Source organism: Fonsecaea nubica (genome assembly GCF_001646965.1).
Source record: "Fonsecaea nubica strain CBS 269.64 chromosome Unknown Scaff84, whole genome shotgun sequence".
NCBI classification, from domain to species: Eukaryota; Fungi; Ascomycota; class Eurotiomycetes; order Chaetothyriales; family Herpotrichiellaceae; genus Fonsecaea; species Fonsecaea nubica.
Window position 1 is genome coordinate 96246 of NW_019173757.1, and position 19486 is coordinate 115731.

At 52.0% G+C, this 19486-nt stretch overlaps 6 protein-coding genes across 6 annotated transcripts; 4 read left to right on the forward strand and 2 right to left on the reverse strand.

Annotated features, from left to right (window-relative positions):
- Positions 1–60: 60 nt before the first annotated feature.
- On the reverse strand, positions 61–1305 carry AYO20_09308 (hypothetical protein; the record flags this gene model as incomplete). The annotated part of the gene is made up of 2 exons (XM_022647579.1): positions 61–381; positions 430–1305. The coding sequence occupies 2 exons, from the start codon at positions 1303–1305 to the stop codon at positions 61–63; spliced, it is 1197 nt and encodes a 398-aa protein (XP_022496468.1).
- A 2065-nt stretch (positions 1306–3370) lies between these two features.
- On the forward strand, positions 3371–8874 carry AYO20_09309 (hypothetical protein; the record flags this gene model as incomplete). Its single annotated transcript, XM_022647580.1, has 4 exons — positions 3371–3476; positions 3548–4002; positions 4063–4450; positions 5483–8874. 4 exons carry the CDS (start codon positions 3371–3373, stop codon positions 8872–8874), a joined length of 4341 nt encoding a protein of 1446 aa, XP_022496469.1.
- A 1396-nt stretch (positions 8875–10270) lies between these two features.
- AYO20_09310 (hypothetical protein) lies at positions 10271–10591 on the forward strand (the record flags this gene model as incomplete). The annotated part of the gene is made up of 1 exon (XM_022647581.1): positions 10271–10591. One exon carries the CDS (start codon positions 10271–10273, stop codon positions 10589–10591), a length of 321 nt encoding a protein of 106 aa, XP_022496470.1.
- A 1943-nt stretch (positions 10592–12534) lies between these two features.
- AYO20_09311 (chlorophyll synthesis pathway protein BchC) lies at positions 12535–13855 on the forward strand (the record flags this gene model as incomplete). Its single annotated transcript, XM_022647582.1, has 5 exons — positions 12535–12618; positions 12674–12800; positions 12859–13197; positions 13257–13652; positions 13725–13855. The coding sequence occupies 5 exons, from the start codon at positions 12535–12537 to the stop codon at positions 13853–13855; spliced, it is 1077 nt and encodes a 358-aa protein (XP_022496471.1).
- A 331-nt stretch (positions 13856–14186) lies between these two features.
- Positions 14187–15293, reverse strand: AYO20_09312 (hypothetical protein; the record flags this gene model as incomplete). Its single annotated transcript, XM_022647583.1, has 4 exons — positions 14187–14359; positions 14558–14731; positions 14797–15138; positions 15218–15293. The coding sequence occupies 4 exons, from the start codon at positions 15291–15293 to the stop codon at positions 14187–14189; spliced, it is 765 nt and encodes a 254-aa protein (XP_022496472.1).
- A 1405-nt stretch (positions 15294–16698) lies between these two features.
- AYO20_09313 (hypothetical protein) lies at positions 16699–18795 on the forward strand (the record flags this gene model as incomplete). Its single annotated transcript, XM_022647584.1, has 1 exon — positions 16699–18795. One exon carries the CDS (start codon positions 16699–16701, stop codon positions 18793–18795), a length of 2097 nt encoding a protein of 698 aa, XP_022496473.1.
- Between the last annotated feature and the right edge of the window lie 691 nt (positions 18796–19486).

A 19486-nucleotide genomic window follows, 5' to 3' on the forward strand; every position in this document is an offset into this window, starting at 1 on the left:
CAAACGTCTGCATATCCGTATTCTGCACATTAACACTTCCCTCCCGACAGATTTTCCCCTCTACATGCCAAGGCCGAGAGCACGGGCCCGGAGGGCAACAGAGCTGGCCACGCTGGGCGGGTTGGTGGCGCATGACAGGCCGAAAGACTGGAGCCAAGCAGCGTTGTCGAATTCAGCATAGTTCTTCTGGATCTTGCCCTCGCTGTTGATGATCATATGGTTGATACCATTGACAGGGAAGCGAGTCGAGGTGATTCTCCATCTCCAGGTGATGGTGTTGCAGTCGTGCCAGATGTTGAGAGCGGTAACAGCCACCTCGGGTTGGAGAACACCCTGACCGTAGTCGAAAGCTTGCTTGCTAGGGAAGGTGACAGAGCCAAGCTAAAATCCGTTAGTGCAATACAACATTGAGATATCAGATTAACTTACAGGGAAGCCAGCCATGAAGTTGATCGAGTCCGAAATGTCGCTGAAGTCGGATGCCAAAGTGGCGTCGGAGACGTTCTGTTGGTAACCCCGGCCCGGTGCTCCTTGGGTGCCGTTGTACGAGGTGAACTCGAGCAGGATCATGAAGTTTTCGACCAATGTGGTGGCCAAAGCATCGTCAACAACGCAAGACGAGGGAGTGTCCGGCGTAGAACCGCTGCCAGGCTTCGTAACGGTGGCAGTCTCGGTTGTTGTGACTGTGGTGGTGGTAGCCGTAGCTGGGCCTTGAGTGATGGTGACAGTAGTGGCAGTGCCGGCCGCAGGGCATGAGCTGTAGGTAGGGATGACCTTCGTGGAGGTCTCGGTGATGGTGGAAGTGGCAACCGGGCAAGTGCTGCCGCTCACGACGGTGGTGGTGCCAGTAACTGTGGTAGTCAAGGTCGAAGTACCGACTGTGCAGCTGGCGCCGGAGCCACCTGTGGGCTTCACCCAGATGGTCTTGGTGGTTGTGGTCGGTGCAACGGTGGTGGTCTTCACCTCGGTGTAGCCGAAGCACGAGCATGCGCTGGTGTAAGCGGCCTCGTTGCAAGCGCTGGCGTAGTTGGGAACCTCATTGGGGCAAAGGGCAACGGTGGCGCGCTTCCAGTTGTCCTTACCGCCGTGTCCAGTGATGGTCTCGGTGACGGTGACGATAGGGGTCACAGTGGTTGCCAGGAAGCTGGCGCAGTGAGAGGCTCTGAGCGCACCGTCTCCCAAAGCAGCCTTGCCAGTCACAGCAGCCAAGCAGGCGTTGTTGGCGCAAGAACCACCGTGCACAGGATTAGCCAGGACACCGCTGGCCAAGGCAGCCAGCGGCAAGGCGACAGACAAATATTGCATAACTAAAGTAATTCGACGATTGTAACTGTTGAAAACGAGTGGAACAGGCCAAAGACCTTAGCAAAATGATAAAACGAGCTCAAAAAAGAGTGGATGATTGAAAAGTCAATCAAAGTCGTGAGATGGTGTAACGAGCTGGGAGAGAAAGAACAGATGGTGTGAGACTGGAGGGGACCGTCCGAAGTACTTATGGGATGCGAGACCTACCGTCTCGACTCCCGCCATGGTGGACCTGGACTCTATGACATTCCGGCGCTCAATAACCCCAGCCAGCCACGAGGGCGGCCTGAGACTTCGGCTGTAGCGTGAGGTTCAGAAGCTAATTTCACGAGTGAGGCTCCCCAAGATCCTCGAACGCCGAAAAAAGGAGGTCATCTCAGAAAACACTAGCCCCGGGCAAGGAATCGACAAATCCAGAATACCACGGACAGTGCAAGGCATGACGGCTAGAACCTTGTGGAGGTGACAGACCGAGATCCAATGATGGCTTGTGATGGGCAAATTGCAGCTGGACTTGGCCACTTCCAACGGGACAAGGCCTCGCCGGCCTTGATAGACCTTTGCCTGCGGGAGGAACGTGGCAGGATTTACCTTTTTCCCGTATCCCTGCATGAAGATGACACCAAGAGCCAGTTTGATGCGAATTCAACCTCATCAAAGCTTGATTATGGCGATGGTACATCCAAGGGCGACCTACCGATGACCGACACTCATTCTGCGCCTCTGCAATTCCCCTCTTCCAGGCTAGGGGTACCGACAAGGGTGGAGATATTTCAGGAGACGTTTGTAGACTCGAGGCGTACCTGGCGGACAGACCGGGTGGCTCAAACAATAACGGAACCAGTCCCAATTGGGAAATGTATAGGCCAATCAGTAGTAGAACTTGGCCGTTTTACGGCTGGGAGCCATTGACACCCTATGCATGTTCCGGATCCACACCTTTGTTGCAATTCACCCTATTCGGCAGTGCCATCCAGTCTTAGGCTTTTTGTTTTCAGCTTGGGCGCGTCCGTTGTTGTGATGCCGGACAACGGGCGCGCTCTGCAACGTGTACCGAGCAGAGCTTTCTGGATCGCAGCCCAGCAACAGGCTGGATCGACATCACCAACGCCTCCACGTTTCCTGGGTTTAACTCACCACAGCCTCATGGCATGCGGGACATCTTTCTTACCTTCCCAAGTCAACTCACGTCTCCAGTGCTGACCGTGTTGGGGCACTGTTTAATCACCGCCTTTCTCGCCTTATTGTCTTTGTCATATTCCTTCCATTTTCAACCTGCATAGGGTTGCTATGAAGAGTGAGCAGAACTGGGGAATGGCTCCGTAGGGCAGCTGCCCGTATGGTCAGGGGTGGGGGAAATTAGGTGGTGGTTGACTGGAGGGTTCCAAGCAGGGGTTGCAGTGCGTTTCGTGTGGTACCCTGAAAAGGCCTGACGAGGACGAGGACGGGTTCCTTGGTTGCCCGCCCAAAACTCGTGTGTTTCAAGGCATCCTGTTCTGGTGCAAATTTACCATGCAGGCTCTGACGCCAAAGTGGCTGTTGTGAGTTCACATTCATCTTGTTTGTGTAGATTTGTTGGGCGACATTCCCGTTGGCTTCGGGTATCAACGTTCGTGTTCTGCGATTGATGGAGAAGAAAAGGGGACGGTTTGAGTTTTACTGTAGGTTTAGCGTTGACATTCAAGCAGCGGCTAGAACGCCAAGGCTTAGCACTAGAATGGTATATTGGCCAATCATACTGTATAATGACGTATTAGTCAGATCCATAGAGAAACATTTTGCTTCGTCCTAATTTCCACCGCCATGGCCTTGGCTCCAACCAAACTCTTGGAATCAAACAGTTTTTTTTTATCTCCCTACCCAGACGAGTAACTAATACATTCTTTGTACAGCACGGCTTGATTCGATCCTTGTCCACTCGTACGAGCATAACGGGAGCTACCATACTAGTGCGAGGTACTCGGTACAGTACGAGTACTGAGAACAGTGATCAGCCTTCCAATCACGGCCATTCAACCTTCTATTTTCGATATGAAAGTTTGCCCTCCATCACATCACACATCAGATGGCAATCCTCGGAGACGACGGGCATACACCCAACGGTGCGCACGCGGAGGTTTCCGACAATGAGCCGGTAGCTGTGGCTCCCGAGGTGCCAGCGATGCTCCATGGTAGGTCAAATATAGATTACCCGTCTCACTCCTGTATTTTCATGTTCCATTTCCAACCTCAAGTGATGCAGTGCATGATCTGCCCCAGCTTCATCAGAAGCCATCAGCAACCACGCTCCTTCGCGCCTTGGATCTTCTCGTTGCAGAGCCATCGAGCTTTTCGCCTTTAGCAAAAACCAGGCGTCCCGAAGTAAGCGAGCAGGGGGTTTCAAGATATCTTACCTCGATTGTCTCCTCGGGCCTGAATTGGATTGGGGACGAAGATCAAAAGGATGCAATATGGGGCGCTGCAAGTGCCCGCCTCAGCGAACGTTCGGGCAGAAGTGCAATGCCTGCCATGACGCGCTCGTTCGAGATTTGTACCGACATCACGGTTAATTTGCACGAGCCTACCTTGACAGAAGACAATCTTGGGCTCAAGACCTGGACCTCATCGGTCTTGCTGTCACGCCGACTCCAAGATTGTCGTAGATATCTTCCAACCGAACCCACTCGAGTGTTGGAGCTAGGCGCGGGCACTGGTTTGGTCGGGATTTCGGCCGCATGCATATGGAAAACTCATGTGCTGCTAACTGACCTGCCGCAGATCCTACCAAATCTTCGAGGAAATCTTGAGCAAAACCAGGAATTGATCACAAGGAGTGGTGGGAGCACTGAGTCACGGGCACTTGACTGGGTTGATGAGATGGACACGCCAAAACGTGACGAAGACAAGTTCATGGTCATTGTGGCGGCCGATTCTATCTATGCTCCCGAACACCCTAAGATGCTTGTGAATGCTGTCACTCGCTGGATCTGCCGTTCGCCAGAGGCCAGATTCATCATTGAACTTCCGTTACGTGATGGTTATGACGAGGAGAGACAAAATTTGCGAAGCATATTGCAACAGCACAAGTTTGACTTGGTATTCGAAGGCACAGAGGTCGGTTTTGACGATTGGTACCAACAAGATGGCAGCCCATCCGAGGTTACATGTTGGTGGAGTATATGGAGGCCCAATACCCAAGTCTGAGCGGACCTGCCCTAAGGCACATCTCAAGCACTCGGGCTGCTTCTCTCCTAGCTGCTTCGACACATTTTGCTGCCTCTGCGACATACTCCGAACGGCGTCCCAATAGCCACAACCCAACTGACCTGGTGATCGCACTCTGGTTTTGATCGTTTGTCCAAGGTTGGATAATGGATGACCTCTTATAACCTTGAATTCCTCAAAGCGCCATGACTGGAGCCGTAGATGCCATTACATCATGCTGTTGGAATGCTTGCGCATGTAAAACTCTTGAAACCCCTGAAACACCGACCTTTTCCTTGAAGCCTTCAAATATCATCTTGTCTCGTTATGTCATGATTGGGTCTTGATTCTTCGTTCGGAAGGGTCGTATCTGTCCATCTCTTGTCAGTCCTGCATCTCTCTTCGATTCTTCTTCCCCGTCGCCACCCAGCAGCAGAAAAATGGTTCCAACGTACTGTAGCAACTTTTCAATCAGATCGACGTGTGTCATCAGCATGCGCCGACAACAGTATCGTTTCGCGCCAACTTGATCCATGGCTTCGCTACAACCCGAAGGACCAAAATGTTAGAATTCGTCTCCGGGAATGAAGCCAAAGCGCGTAGATACTAACCCATCAGGCATGCCACCCTCGAGAAGCTTCATATATCGTTCCCAAATATCAGCGATCACCTAAAAGAAGCGGAAGGAGTCAGTTGGTGTATTCCACGTTTCAACTTTAGTGGCTATGCGCAATACCTTTCCGCAGGAGAAACATCGTATTGGGATAATCATTTTGACCCCGGACAGTACAACAAGCGCACAATATCGTAAAGGAATCAGTAACGACTGACTCGCTATGTTGGTTGTGTTGGTGACGGATGGCGGGAGACTCGACTGCGAAAAGTCGCAGAAATTCTTCTCCGCAATTTCTCTACACGTGACGCTCTCGGAAAACCTTCCACAAAATTGGTGCGGAGAAAAAAAGTTTCTGATTTCGCTACACATCCTGTACAGCAATTGGAAGCGTGCACCGATCCTTTGCGTGGTCCGCCAAAGTCTGTCTCAAGATGTCACAGCCTACAAAGCGAGACGCCGACACTGCCTTCGAAGGCAATCATGTCGGCGACTCACAGAAGCCGAAGCGCCAAAGACGAAGAAGGAGCGGGAAAGTCGAGGTCACAGATACACCGTCACTATTGAATGCGACGGCTTCACCTGCGGCGCTGGAAACGACACCCTCTAACGACTTTAAAAATTCCACTTCCAAGATCAAGGATGAAATCACTCCGGAGACTGCTTCTAGTGGCAGCAAACCGAAGAAGCAGACACCCACAAAGACTCCGACCAAGGGACCTACCTCCAAGGACAACTCAGAAGGATTGTCACAGAAGGTGAAGGGAGTTGAAGCTGCGCTTAACAAGAGAAGAGACGGAAAACAAAAGGCTCTGACCAATGCAAATGAGAACAAAAAGAAGCCTAACTCACTGGGATCAGAACCTAGCCATAAACAGTCACATCCAACAAGCACCGATGGTGGACAGTCCGAAAAGCCCGAGTCAGAATCGAAAGTGTTGGTCAACGAACTGACTACCGAGGGGAAAGCTGTGAAGTCTAAGAGGCCAAGGAAACGAAAGGTCACTTTGCTGAAGGATAGAGAAACAAGCATTGAGAATCAAAAGGTGGAACAACTTGCCGGAGAAGACAGATCAGACCAGATCGTCAAGAATAAGCAGAAAAGACAACTGACAAAGCAAAAGTCCAAAGTCGTCGCGCAATCAAAGACACAAAAGTCGAACCTGAAAGGCAGCGGCTTCAGATTATCTTCCGGCAATGGTGGCATGTTTATCGACCAAGATCCAATTTTAACTGCTGATGACCAGTATCTGATCCTGCCGACACACTCTGAAATTCGAGTGTATTCGACCAAGACATCCTTGCTGGTTAGAAGCTTCCGAGTTGACAACAGATCCGATATCACCAGCTGCTCTATATCGAAGGTCGATCCGAAGAAGTTGTACGTCTCCACTTCGAAAGGGTTGGTGTCTTTGTGGGATTGGACGACAGCCGCCGCAATAGGAAAGTACGATACTGGGAATGGATTGCGGCAAGTAATTCCACTTTCTCAACAAGAAGAGAAGGAGACGATTATTGTCTTGAAAGACGATGTGCAAGGCCCTAAGCGCCTTGCCGCTTACTCCGTCAACACCTCTCAAGGCAGCTTCACAGAATCCAAAACTGTGTTGCAGAGGACCAACCTATCACCATGCATTAGATCTTGCGCAGATGGAAACGTGCTATTGGCATGTGTGGAGGACCAACTCTTAATCGGTCATTGTCAAGTTACAACAGAAGGTCATTCGGATCCCAGCTACACGTGGAGGGAAATCACCTTGCCAGGATTCATAACGAGCTTTGACGCCCAGGTCAACCCAGGCAAATCTAAGACGTCACGAAAAGTTCCCTTCCTCGATGTTGTGGTTGGTCTCAACGATGGGGTCATTATGCTCTATGAGGATATACTCTTCAAACTGATTGGAAAAGAGAAAAAGAACCAAGCTTCGACAGATGACATTGTTGGCCGCAGACTCCATTGGCATCGAACGGCCGTCAACACTGTGAAATGGTCTCGAGATCGAAACTATATTGTCTCTGGTGGCAATGAGACGGTCCTCGTCATCTGGCAACTAGACTCGAACCAGAGGCAGTATTTGCCTCATCTTTCAACACCAATTTTGAATCTCAGCGTCTCAGCCGCAGGGTCTTCCTATGCTTTACGCCTTAGTGACAATTCTGTGATGATTCTATCCACGGCCGACCTGCTACCATCAACGAATGTATGCGGCTTGGCTTTGGGGTTAACTCAGAAGAACTCGAGCCTAATTGTCCCTCACCCAAACATTCAAGGTCGACTATTGGCAGCAGTGCCTTCTGATGCGGCTGCAACAGGACCATTTCATGGGCGATATGCGACACTGCTACAAGTCTACGATGTCGAAACAAACGTTCAGGCCGGTCGTCAAGCGCTAACTCGAAACATGGTCACCGCGTCCAATGCTGCGCCGACTGGACAGCCAGTGAAGGAACCCACTGTCACGCATATCGCAATCAGCCACGATGGCAGATGGTTGGCCACAGTGGATGAATGGCAACCCAATTCACAAGATCTGGACAGCATGTACATCCGTGCCGATAGACCGGATCTTCGGCACCAATCGACCGAAACTAGTCTGAGACTATGGTTGTGGAATGAAGAGAACAACAACTTCGAACAGGTGACCAGGGTCGATGAGCCTCATACAGCGGGCACAAACTCTGTTCTCGGTATGTCATTCGACCCCACGAAAGTGGAACTGGCCACGATTGGCAGCGATGCAACCGTTCGCATCTGGTCGCCCAAGGCGCGTCACCGGAATGGAGTTTCGGTCAGGAACAAGGCCAACGAGCAGCTTTACACGTGGAGCTGTTCAAGGACGATCCGATGCGATCATGACACACCCCTCGGGCCCGAAGGCATCGAAACAAGAGCAACATCGGCAGCCCTTGCCTATTCGGACGACGGCTCAGTAGTGGCCGCCGCTTGGTTCTGGCCTGAGACCCGGTCCAAGTTGTCGTTGGAACCTCCTGGAGCCACCTTCAAACCTTCTCGAACTCGCTTCGTGCATCTCATCGATCCAAGCACAGGGAAAATCGCTTTCTCCGAGCCCTCTCTTCTATCTAGGACTAGCAGTGCAGCAAAACTCCTTTTTCATTCACGCTATCTCATATGTCTCTCACAGACTCTTACGATTCTAGACACAATTACGAATCGATTGGTCTCGTCGCCCATCCAGCTTGACGAACAATACGTTCCACCAAGAAGCTGGAGCCCGTTTTACCTTGCGAAGAATAAATTCGACGGCACGATCGCACTGTGTATTTCGCGTTCTGAAAAGCCGAGGGGGACCAAATTAGTGCTGTTAAGTTTGTCCGGTGACAGCTCAGGTGGCCCAGGGGTGCAAGTGAAGGTTTTGTATGAAAGTTCTTTCACGGCAATGGTCAAGGGACTGCTTGCCCTGACCACGGGGCCGGGATACTTGGTTATTGATGAGAGGAATCAGTACCGGTTTGTTCGGCCAAGCACCGAGCTATTCACCAAGTCAGTTGGTGGAGGCAAGGAAACCGAGCAAGTCACCAGGAGTTTGGACAGTATTTTCGGTCGACAGGGTCTATTGGGACCATCAGCCTCTGCCACGCATGGGGAACTGCCGGCTCTGCCTCCCAGCACTGCAGATGAACATGTTGGCGCCAGGGGCGGGCTTGATGCAGTGCTGAGGTTCCCTTCATCGGCACAAGTACCTACGCCAACAGAGTTGTTTCAGAGAGTCGTGGGCGTCTTGGCCCAAGGAGGGGAGACCGAGGTGGAATAAAGATCGCGCATGCGAGTCACCCTGGGCAAGATGCATCGATGAGGTGGAGGAGGGAGATGCGATCCACGTATCCGTACGATGTATCTGATCCGGCCCGAACTGATAGTTTCCCAACGAAAGAATGATAGAAAGATGTCGTCTTGTTAAAAGTGAACAAGGAAGAGCTAGGTAGCTCACTACACTACACTACGCTATGCCGGGGCGATGCGAGTGGAAACCGAGTCTTCTTGAGCCTGATGTGGTGGATATACGGTACACATACTATATTTCATGTACCAATTAGTCATGTCACAGACCTCTTTCTGCTCAGTACTTACAGTACCTACCAGGTACAAGCTAATTCAGGCGTGCGTGCGGCAAATGCGGCCGCGGTGGTGGTGGTGGTGGTGATTGTACAATCAGCTATGTAGGTAGCCAGCCTGCCAGTTGCCCATTGCCCATTGCCCATCCAGAAATCCCCCATCTGATTACATATCCGTCTATCTATCCAAACCACACTGTGTACCTTCTCGCCAAGTACGAGTATTCCGAGATCGAGCCGGGGAGAGGGGGCCGTGGGGACTGGATTTCAATGATGTCTCTTTCCCCCCCTCCTGTACGATGCGCTCGGCAAAGGGCCGGACGAAAGGCCGTATGTACAGAGTACAGCGAGCAGGGATCTGGTGCCATTTTAGGACGCCCAGATAATGGTACAATGTTACAGGATCGGGATCAGGATCGACGAGGAGGGACGTACTCGTAGCGGGGTTGGTTGGTATTGGTATGCGTTGATTTGGACATGGCGCATCTCTAAGCAGGGCCGCGCGGACTAGGACGGAAAGGAGGAAATGGACGCAGAGGTAGTGGTGGAGGTGGTGGAGGTGGATGATGAAGAAGAGGAGGAACTGCCGCCGTTCTCTGTTGGTCGACTACTGGCAATAGTCGCAATCTGGCCGAGTGCGGGGAAAAGGATGAACGATTGAGGATCTGGTGTTGATGAGCGTGTCGAGCTTATCGAGCATATGGTGCAAGGGTACGTACGAGACTGGAGATGAGTCCACAACTCTGTCAATCGTCAGTTAATCAGCCAGCCCCCGCTCATCGCCAGTATCTCGCGTCCGTGACGCCGAAGTGTCTCGAGAGGGGCAAAGGAGGGCACAGACGGGGTTTTTTCTTGAATGGGTGGATGGTGGGTTGGTGGGTGATGGTAAAACGGGATTACTATAATAACATGACCTCCTCTTTCTTCCCTTGCACAGAGTGACATTCACCTCATTTTTAAGCAGCGTAGCGTCGTCACTGTTGTGGTTTGTTACTTCTTGTTCCAGAACACGCTTCTATCCACCCTCTTCTCGCAGTTCAAGACCACAGCGATAAGATACCCACGCTTCACCCACCGCGAAAAACAACAACAAAAATGGCCGTCAACGCCACCGTCCTGTACCCCGCCGAAGAGGGCGCCACCTTTGACATGAACTACTACCTGAAGACGCACATGCCGCTGGTCAGCGAGAAATGGGGCCAGTACGGCCTGCAGGGGTGGAAGGTGATCCAATTCCAAGCCGCGCCGGACGGGACCAAGCCCTACAGCGTCGGGGCCCTGTTGACCTGGGAGACGGCCGACGGGCTCAAGAAGGCGCTCAGCAGCCAGGAGGCCCAGACCGTGTTTGGCGACGTGCCCAACTTCAGCAACAAGTCCCCGCTCTTCATCGCGGGTGACATTGTTGGTTCTTCGTGAGTTGCCGCTGCTGCTCTGTGTGTGTGGAGGACGAGAACAACCCTGAAAGAGGTATATATACACGACGTCAACGGTCCCCTCCCAACAAGATTTGTTTCCGTTGCTAACAAGACGGTGTAGGACAGGGAAGAGTCGGTTGTGATGGACGAGCTCGGACAGAGATAGAACGCTGGTCGCAGAGACAATGCAGATATTCCTTGAGCCTTACCAAAGAAGACTTGACCTGAGTATCGTGTCCGTCCGGATCGTCGATGACTCACTCTCTTGACATGCGGACCTCCTCATGAGCATGTGGAATTGCGTCTTACCGTCTTATCTCGCACATGAGTCTCTCGCGAAGGGAGAATGGCCCACCATCTGTCGCGTTTCGCCTTGTTTGTCCTACGGCGCGGATAGCCCATGGTAGCCCAAGCCCTCCTACTACAGGGATGATTTTTTTGCCAGGCTCGTCCACATTGGATCTCTTCTTGCACGGTCTCACCGCGGTTATGTGATATTGAATATTTTGACGCCACTTTCATACATAGTTCACGGGCAATCCAGCTCTTAGCCTAGCAGAGGAGAACCCCTCATCAACCAGGCCCTTGCTTATACCAGGTCGCTCGTGGGGACAGGATCCTTTGGTCCCTTCTGCTCTGCTCTGCTGGCTAATAATGTTTGCGGAGAGACAAAGCGGGACAGTGACAACGGAGGCCACGCGGTAGGGTGTCTCCTCGTAGAGACTAGGCTTCGAGCACACCAAAGGGAGTGAGTGGCTTCAGGCTGACGCAGCGTATGGGAACTCGCAGGATCTGGGTGACTTGTAAAGGTGTTGTGCGAATAGCGAATAGTGACAAACGTCGAACGTCGAGCTGCGGGGGATTTCTTTACGTCAGTCAGCAGGACTTGTCTGCGCAGTGTTGGACGGATGACATGACGTGACAAGTATGTGGCGATTTGATGTGTCCAGTGAGGAAACTTGTACTCGTACGAGGTACCGGTACCGCGATGTCTGAATATCAGCCTCAAGACAGGAAATACCACAACAGGTGTTTGATGCCGTGCGACTCCAAGAAGTGCTCAAGAGGGGCAGCGCGGGGTGCACAGCTCCTGGACTATTACCCCTAATTCTGGACCGCTCGTACTCCTAATTAGAAGGTCCTAGTTCTCAGCCTTGTCCTTATTCCTTACTACATTAAGGCTACCTTCGCAGAGAGAGCACACCCATCTTGTGGGCAAGTGTCTGGCCTTCCCGAGCATAGGCCAAATCGGACATTGAGTCGTGGTGGTCTCGATGGAAAGATTCGGGGACTTGATAGTGCATGCCGCACGCCCTCCATATATCTATCTCATTCCCAGGCTGATGGTTCCGAGTCTATCAGTCTGACCAGGAGCACCTCACCCACATCTTTAAGTCCGGAACACCCAGATCCAATAGTGACGACGCGCAGCTTCCTCGATGGTGTGTATGTGGGCACTGGATTCATTCCACCGGAGAACATCTTCCGTTTGCAAATGCGGGTTTTGGAGAGACTCCATTCTGCCCTGTCGCAACGGCATCGTCGTTGACCTGGGGGCCTTCCTGCACCGTGGCTGGCATGGTCGATTATTCCTGGAGCAGCGATCGAGACTGACCACTGCTTATATCCATACGAGGCTGCCTCGACTTGGGTGCATTTTTCCTCCCATAAGGGGTTAGGTAGAATTACGGCGAATGTGACCTCGGGACGATGGATATCGATGTCCGCGAATATACATTAGCCAGCCTTGCTCTCTCTCCACACCTGTATGGCTTTTTGGCCGAAGTCGCGGGGAAATCTCCCCATCCTGATCGCCCGAGGCACAGAATGTATTCTCTTGGGGGCAATATATTGTGACCATCGAAGGAGCATCTTTTGAGATTGTATTCTGTAACTCACGGTGGACCTGAAAATTTTTTCATAATTTAGCTACGCCGAACAAAAATGCTGGCTCTTCGATTCCACGGCAATAGAGACCTGCGCGTCGATGAAATCCCCAAACCTGAGCTGAAACCGGGATGGGTCTTGGTGAAAAATGCGTGGGCTGGAATTTGCGGGTCGGGTACGACTTTGAACGAGACAGGTCTTTCCAGTAGGATTTATCGAGCTGATCAGAGAGGGTCTAGATTTGCACGAATATGTGATTGGTCCCGCGAACATGCCCGTCGAGCCTCACATTCTCACGGGTGAAACTATTCCGTCCGTCATCGGTTCGTTGAGCGACTGAGAAATTTCTGGCGATCTAGGCTCACCCAAGCTGTGTGGCAGGTCACGAGTTTTCCGGCACGATTGAAGCTGTGGGAGAAGGTGTCGACGATCTCTCGCCAGGGCAGAAAGTGGCCGTCTTCCCGGTCCTCACCGACGGTACATGCTACTGGTGTCAACAGAATACATACGGCATGTGCGATAAATGGGGGTTCCTCGGATATAGTGGCTGGGGGGGCGGGATGGCGCAGTATGTCTGTGTCCAGAGGAGGGAGATTCACGTTATACCCGACAGTATCCCCTTGGATGTCGCCGCGTTGGTTGAGCCCCTCGCCGTAGGCTGGCATGCCGTCAAGAAGAGCGCGGTGAAACCAGGCGACCTGTGTCTGGTGCTTGGAGCAGGTCAGTCATGAATTCTCTGGGCCCCAACACTCGAGCAAACGTATCTGACAACATCCCAGGTCCCATCGGATTAGCAGTGGTTCATTGTCTGCGTGCTCATGGAATCGAAACCATCGTGGTTTCCGAGCCCTCTCCCGCGAGAGCCGCGCAAGCGGCGGAAGCGGGCGCACAGCATATCCTCAATCCCATCAAGGAAGACGTACCCGCTTTCTGCCAAACATTGGGAGACAAACGGGGCGTTCACGCAGTCTTTGATTGTGCTGGACTCCAGCAAGCTTTCGACGTCGGGCTCGCGAGCGCACGGGGAAAAGGCCAAATCCTGCAAGTCGCCATCTACGAAGGGCCGCTGACCATCAAAACGCCAAACGTCATCACGCGGAAACAGATCAACCTCGTCGGCTCCAATATCTACACGCGCGAGGAGTTCCAAGAGGTCATTGACGCCATTGCAAGTGGTGAGTTTCCACAGACACACACACACACATCTCCTAAAGCTATTCTGGAACCTTGCTAAAAGCTGTGAGTAGGCCAGTTCAAGGAGCCCGAGAAAATGATCACCTCTAAAATCCCCTTGAGGGATGCCGTCTCCAAGGGGTTTGAGGAGCTCCTGAAGAATAAAGACCGGCACATAAAGATTCTAATCGACCCGCATGCATAGAAAGGATATAGTGTCAGGATCAGCGTTGATTATATATGAGAGACTTTCTCGTTCCCCGCTACCAAATCTCCCGCGGTAGAAAGAATTACGTTTGTTCTTAAGACATGCCACTTGGGTAGTGAAGCTAGCTTCTCTCAGTAAGAGAGTATGGAATAACGTCACTCCTACCAATCAACTTCTGTGATCGTAGCTCTAAATGTGGGTCTTCATCAGTAAGGATGATACAACGAGACAAGCACTCTGGGTTTTTTGAACATCTACCTGCCGGCACTTTATTACCAAGGGGTGTCAGATGCCTCATTACAGCTACGGGTCAATGAAACGGTATTCATCATCGAAACATCATCCCTCCATCGACAACTATACTTGTCCCAGTGACGAAATCCGACGCCGGGCTGGCCAGAAATATAGCTGTCCCTCGGAGGTCTGAAGGATTGCCCCATCTCCCAGCCGGCGTGCGATTGACAATGTATTCCTCCATTTCGGGGAACTGGTCCAACAGTGCTTGTGATAGGGGTGTTCTGAAGTATCCGGGACAAATACAGTTTACCTAGGGGGTCATTGACGTTAGGTATCCGCGAGAGGAAGAGAGAGAGAGAGAGAGAGAGAGAGAGAGAGAGAGAGAGAGAGTGTGTGTGTGTGTGTGTGTGTATGAACATGACACTCTACTTGCCTGAATTCCGTGACACGCCCACTCATTACTGAAAGCTTTGGTCATTTGTAAAACTCCTCCTTTGGTCGCCGCATATGCCGAGACGTTGGTCATTGCCACGTAAGACGTAAACGAGCCAAAGTTGATGATCTTTCCCGGCCGACCAAGTTGAATCAAACGTTGTCCGAATTCTTGAGCGGCGACGTAGGCCCCTTTCAGGTTGACTGAGAAGATCTGTTGTTGGGAATGAGACTTGTGTTAGCTTTTGATGCTTCTCTCAGAAAGATACACGCGTGCGCGGCGCCTGGCCAGGGGCTAGCACGACCACGACCATCACCAACCAGGTCAATCTTGTCATCGGTCATGTCCTCAATGGGACCCCTCCGATTCAAGCCCGCACAGTTCAAAAGAATGTCTGGCACGACGTCCGCCTTCCACATGCGGTCAAAAGTCTCCCGGAGTTGCTTCGAGTCTCCGACATCGCACTCGAACCCGATCACTTTCCTGCCGAGTTTTCTCACGCCTTCTTCCAGCGTGGTCTGGCCGGGGTCCCGGGGAAGATGGATGGACACGATATCGGCCCCGGCCTCTGCAAGAGCGATACAGATTTCCAACCCCAGGCCGCCGGTACCTGTGTTGAATACGGTCAGTATACATGGCCATCATGGCCTCAACTGGACCAATTGAGGGGATTCCGAGCCCTCGCCTACCTCCAGTAGCGACCACTGTTTTGCCTTCTAAAGAGAAGAGCTGTGACGTTGGAACGCGAGGGATTTGGGTGGCCATGGTCTTTATTCGGGGCGATAAATATATTCCAACTATACAAGGGGACGAAACTTCGTTTGTCTTGTTTCCCAGTTGCGGTTGTCACCTTTTTTCAATCAGACACTTTCATTTACCCCGCATCACAACGGAGAAGCTTCACCGAAACTCGGGGATGGTTGAATTTCAGCCTCATTTCCAGTTCTCATAAACCACCCTTCTGGACGATCAACAAAGGTCTCGGTCGTAGCCTGCTTGAACCGGACAGGCTACGGAACACCATGTTCGGTTGGCATTTCACAGATACACACCCTTTCTCTGAGGATTTGGGCCTTTGCGGTAGCGTCCAATGCCACTGACAGCAACGGCAACACGGTAATTAGGACTTTGGGTTCGTAATCTTGAATTTGATGTTTCGATTCGTCTGCGCGGTAGGAAGCATTTGGGAGAGACGAGATACCATTTAATCCGTGGATTGTCCAGGAGAGAGTCAAGAGATCAATCTGGACTTGGTGATGTAGCATCTATGCTTTAGGGCACCACTTCTTGGTCATGACTGTACAGAGCTGGCTGCGTGTCGTCCCCTCGTTTTCTTTCAACCTTGGTCGATCATTTCTTTTGGAGAGGTGTTCCATCAACCCGGACTTGGTCGCCTCTGATACCGAGAGACGAGCCCATCAAGTGAGCTGTACCGGGAGACATGGCGCCTGCTAGCTCGACAGAGCAAGAGGCATGTCTCCAGCTAGATATATGCATGAGGGATGATCGAAGACGGAAGATAACTCGTCGATTTTGTCAGCGTGTACCGAGTACTCGGTAAGGTTGCTGAAAAGCGAGGCGAGGGTATGCCCGGGCACGTGCCAGGATAGTAGTCACGTGATATTTCATCTGAATCAAGTCGCGTGAACAACCTTGATGGGCAGCTCTCTAAGACCAAACAGGCTTGGATCCTGCGAAACTGCGGTCAAGACTCCAGACCAAAGTCCCAAAGCCCAAAGTCCCTGGGGCCAAAAGAGGCACAGGCGATTGGTTACTGATATGCACATGGTGGAACTTTGGATCTGACTTGTGCAATCCTCACCCTCACACGACTATCAGACGCGTTGTTGTTCGCCTTGCTCTCTTCTTCGATGCCTTCTTTGCGTGGAATCCGTGTCTCATGTGGAGCTGTTGTCGTCCCCTTGCGCCATTGCATGGGAGCATTGCTACGGTACTTCCGGTAGATGGTGGTGGCTTGACCCTGCACTGCCACTGCTCCAACCTCCAGAGATGTATTGGCTTCAGCTGGTATTCGTCCTCAATCAATCTCGAGCTACAAACATTGGCTGAGATGCTGTTATCCTACCTAGGTGTCGATGTTTGAACTCTCTGTTGCCTCATCTCTAGGCTGAAGCTCCTCCCTCTCCGACCTTCCAATGCAGTCTTACACATGGCAGACATTCACAGACGAATGCTCGTCTCATGGAGAAAATGGAGCCAAAGTCGAACCTCTGTCCAGTCGGCTCTCAGCCCTTTGGAGCTTGAAGCCGTGAATGCCATATATTCGCCGCTCGACCACGATCTTGACGAGATCAGACTCGTGGAATTACAACCCTCCGCGAGAATTGATGCCGAAATTGTCTGCAAATTGAAGGTGGTCTCATTTGACCAGCGTGTGCCGGACTACGAGGGTCTGTCGTACGCATGGGGCGATCCTCGTAGCGTCGATTTCGTCAAACTCAATGGGGTTCTCACCCCTATTACTACCAATCTAGCCGCAGCCCTGAGACACCTTCGAAAGCCCTCCGAGGTCCGAGTGTTGTGGATCGATGCTCTGTCAATAAATCAATCCGACAACCGCGAGCGCGCCCACCAGGTCAAAACGATGAAGAAGATCTATCAGAATGCACAGGCAACGAGGATTTGGCTCGGACTGGCTGGACCAGAAAACGACATTGCGTTCGATTTCTTCATCTACCTGGCTCTCGCTATGCGGGAACGGACTTTCTCTGATACCATGCCTACGTTTTTGCAAGAAGGCATGAAGCATCTGCTTCAGTTCAAAGAACTATTCCAGCGGTCGTGGTGGAGCCGAGTCTGGGTTCTGCAGGAAGCGATCCTCGGTCCTGTTGCTTTCCTGCATTCTGGTCACAGACAGATACCTCTGCATCAAATGCTAGACGCCTACAACTTCCTGCGAAGCTCGGGAGAAAATGGATTACTCAGACTTGCAAGACAGATCATCAATGTCCAACATCTCTCGGACCTGGTAGCGTGTATGCGCCAGAGCCTGGACCTGATCGAAGACTTGCGGAGTTTCTATTTGCACACGGATCCCGCACAGGATAGCAAGGAAGTGACATGGAAGTGGACCACCTGGAATCCTCCGAGCAAACCCGAGATCTTGATCGGCTTCATCGAGCTGCTGGCCAAGTGTCGGAGGAGCTACGCAACTGATGCCCGCGACAAGATCTACGGGTTGCTGGGTCTGGCACCCTCAGAAGTGACACAAGAACTCGAGCCTACGTACGAAATCTCGGCTGAGGTCTTGTTTACCGAGACGGCCGTTAAACTGATCGAGAGCAGTAACTCCTTGATATTGTTCAATCAGATTTCCCCTCACAAGTCGAGAGGCCGAAAAACTGCTTTACCTACCTGGGTGCCTGATTGGGATTCACCTGGAAGCCATTGCGCCGATATCGAGCTCCGAATCAAACAAGAAAAGATATTCAACGCATGCGATTCGGAAGAATTGAAATCGGCCAGAATCCACGACTTCGGGCTGGCCTTGATGGGCGTCTGCGTGGGAGAGATATCCGATTTCACCAAAGTCATGCCCCCTCACTGTGAGCACAAAGATGCTCCGGACCGTTTCAGTGACTGGGAAAAATTCTCGACAGGGGGTTCGACGCGGGTTTGGGACGAAAGGGTAAAATCGTCCTTCTCCAAAACATATTGGCGCACCATTTTGAATGGAGCGGTTCCCGACGACAGCGGCTTTAATCTACGCAAGGTGCAAAATGAGGACCTCGACGAATTCTTACAATGGCGACACGAGAACAAGTGGGTGGCTGGCACGGAGCACGACTTCGTGCTTCTGCACGGCCGGCACAAGTGGAACGAGCACATTTCGCGCACAACGGGGGGACGCCAATTGTTTCGGACCAGATACGGGGACCTGGGGCTTGGACCCGCCGGGATCAAATCGGGCGATCTCATCTTCGTCCTTGCAGGAGGCAGCCATCCGTGTATACTACGACCATCCAAGCTTCACGAGCGCCTGTATACACTGGTTGGAGAGTGCTACGTCGACCACCTGATGTATGGGTATGGAGTCCGCCATCCCACGGGCGACTGGCGGCACTCCATGCCTCGGCACCCTGTATGGCGTCTCTGGTCACGCCACGCCAGCCGTTCAGGTTGGGTGCGCACCATTACCTTGAACCGGTCTCGAAACGATGCCAAGAATATCCGTACGGAACATTCTATGTTGTGGATACACGACCGCGACAGCAACAACTATTGGCAGACTATTGTTCTATGCTGAAAGCATCTTGCTGCAACTCGCCAGGTCGAGAGCTGTTAGAGGCTTCGACAATGTTCACGAGACGCATACCCGTCAGGAAGCCTCCTACAAACTTCACTTGCCCCCCTCTCTCGCTCTCTCGATTCCGCCTCAGATCTCACCATGTTCCCCCAGTGAGCAGAAGAGCTTCTCTGGCAATATGGTCACTGATAGGAGGGGGGACAGTCCCCTTGTGGAGCATTCTTTGCCTGCACAAAGGCTGAATGTACCGGCGATTGATCGAGGTGAGGACGAACATGACGGGAAGGGAGGGTCTCGTATCAGCGACACAGGCCACGGGTACCTAGGTAGCTGGCTGTTGTTTTACTGAACCAACGCGACAGCAACCATGCGGACACCCATTCCAGCCGTATTACCGGCCTCGCTTCGACGTCGACACATACGTACCTATCTATGTACATACCTATGTCCTCGGTCCATGTCTAGGTGTCATTATCAACAATCGAGTGTTCCTGCCTTTCTAGGAAAGAACCGCCCCATATCCACTTTTCGACCAGCCATTGCTGGATCGAGGATGGTCTCAAAGTCTCAATCTCTCTCACTACACTGGCAGTACTGGAAGGCACTACTCTGGGGCCGAGTACTCTCCTCTCCTCTCCTCTCGATACCATATCCATCGAGCTATGACTCAGCTTGTCATCCTCCTACCTAC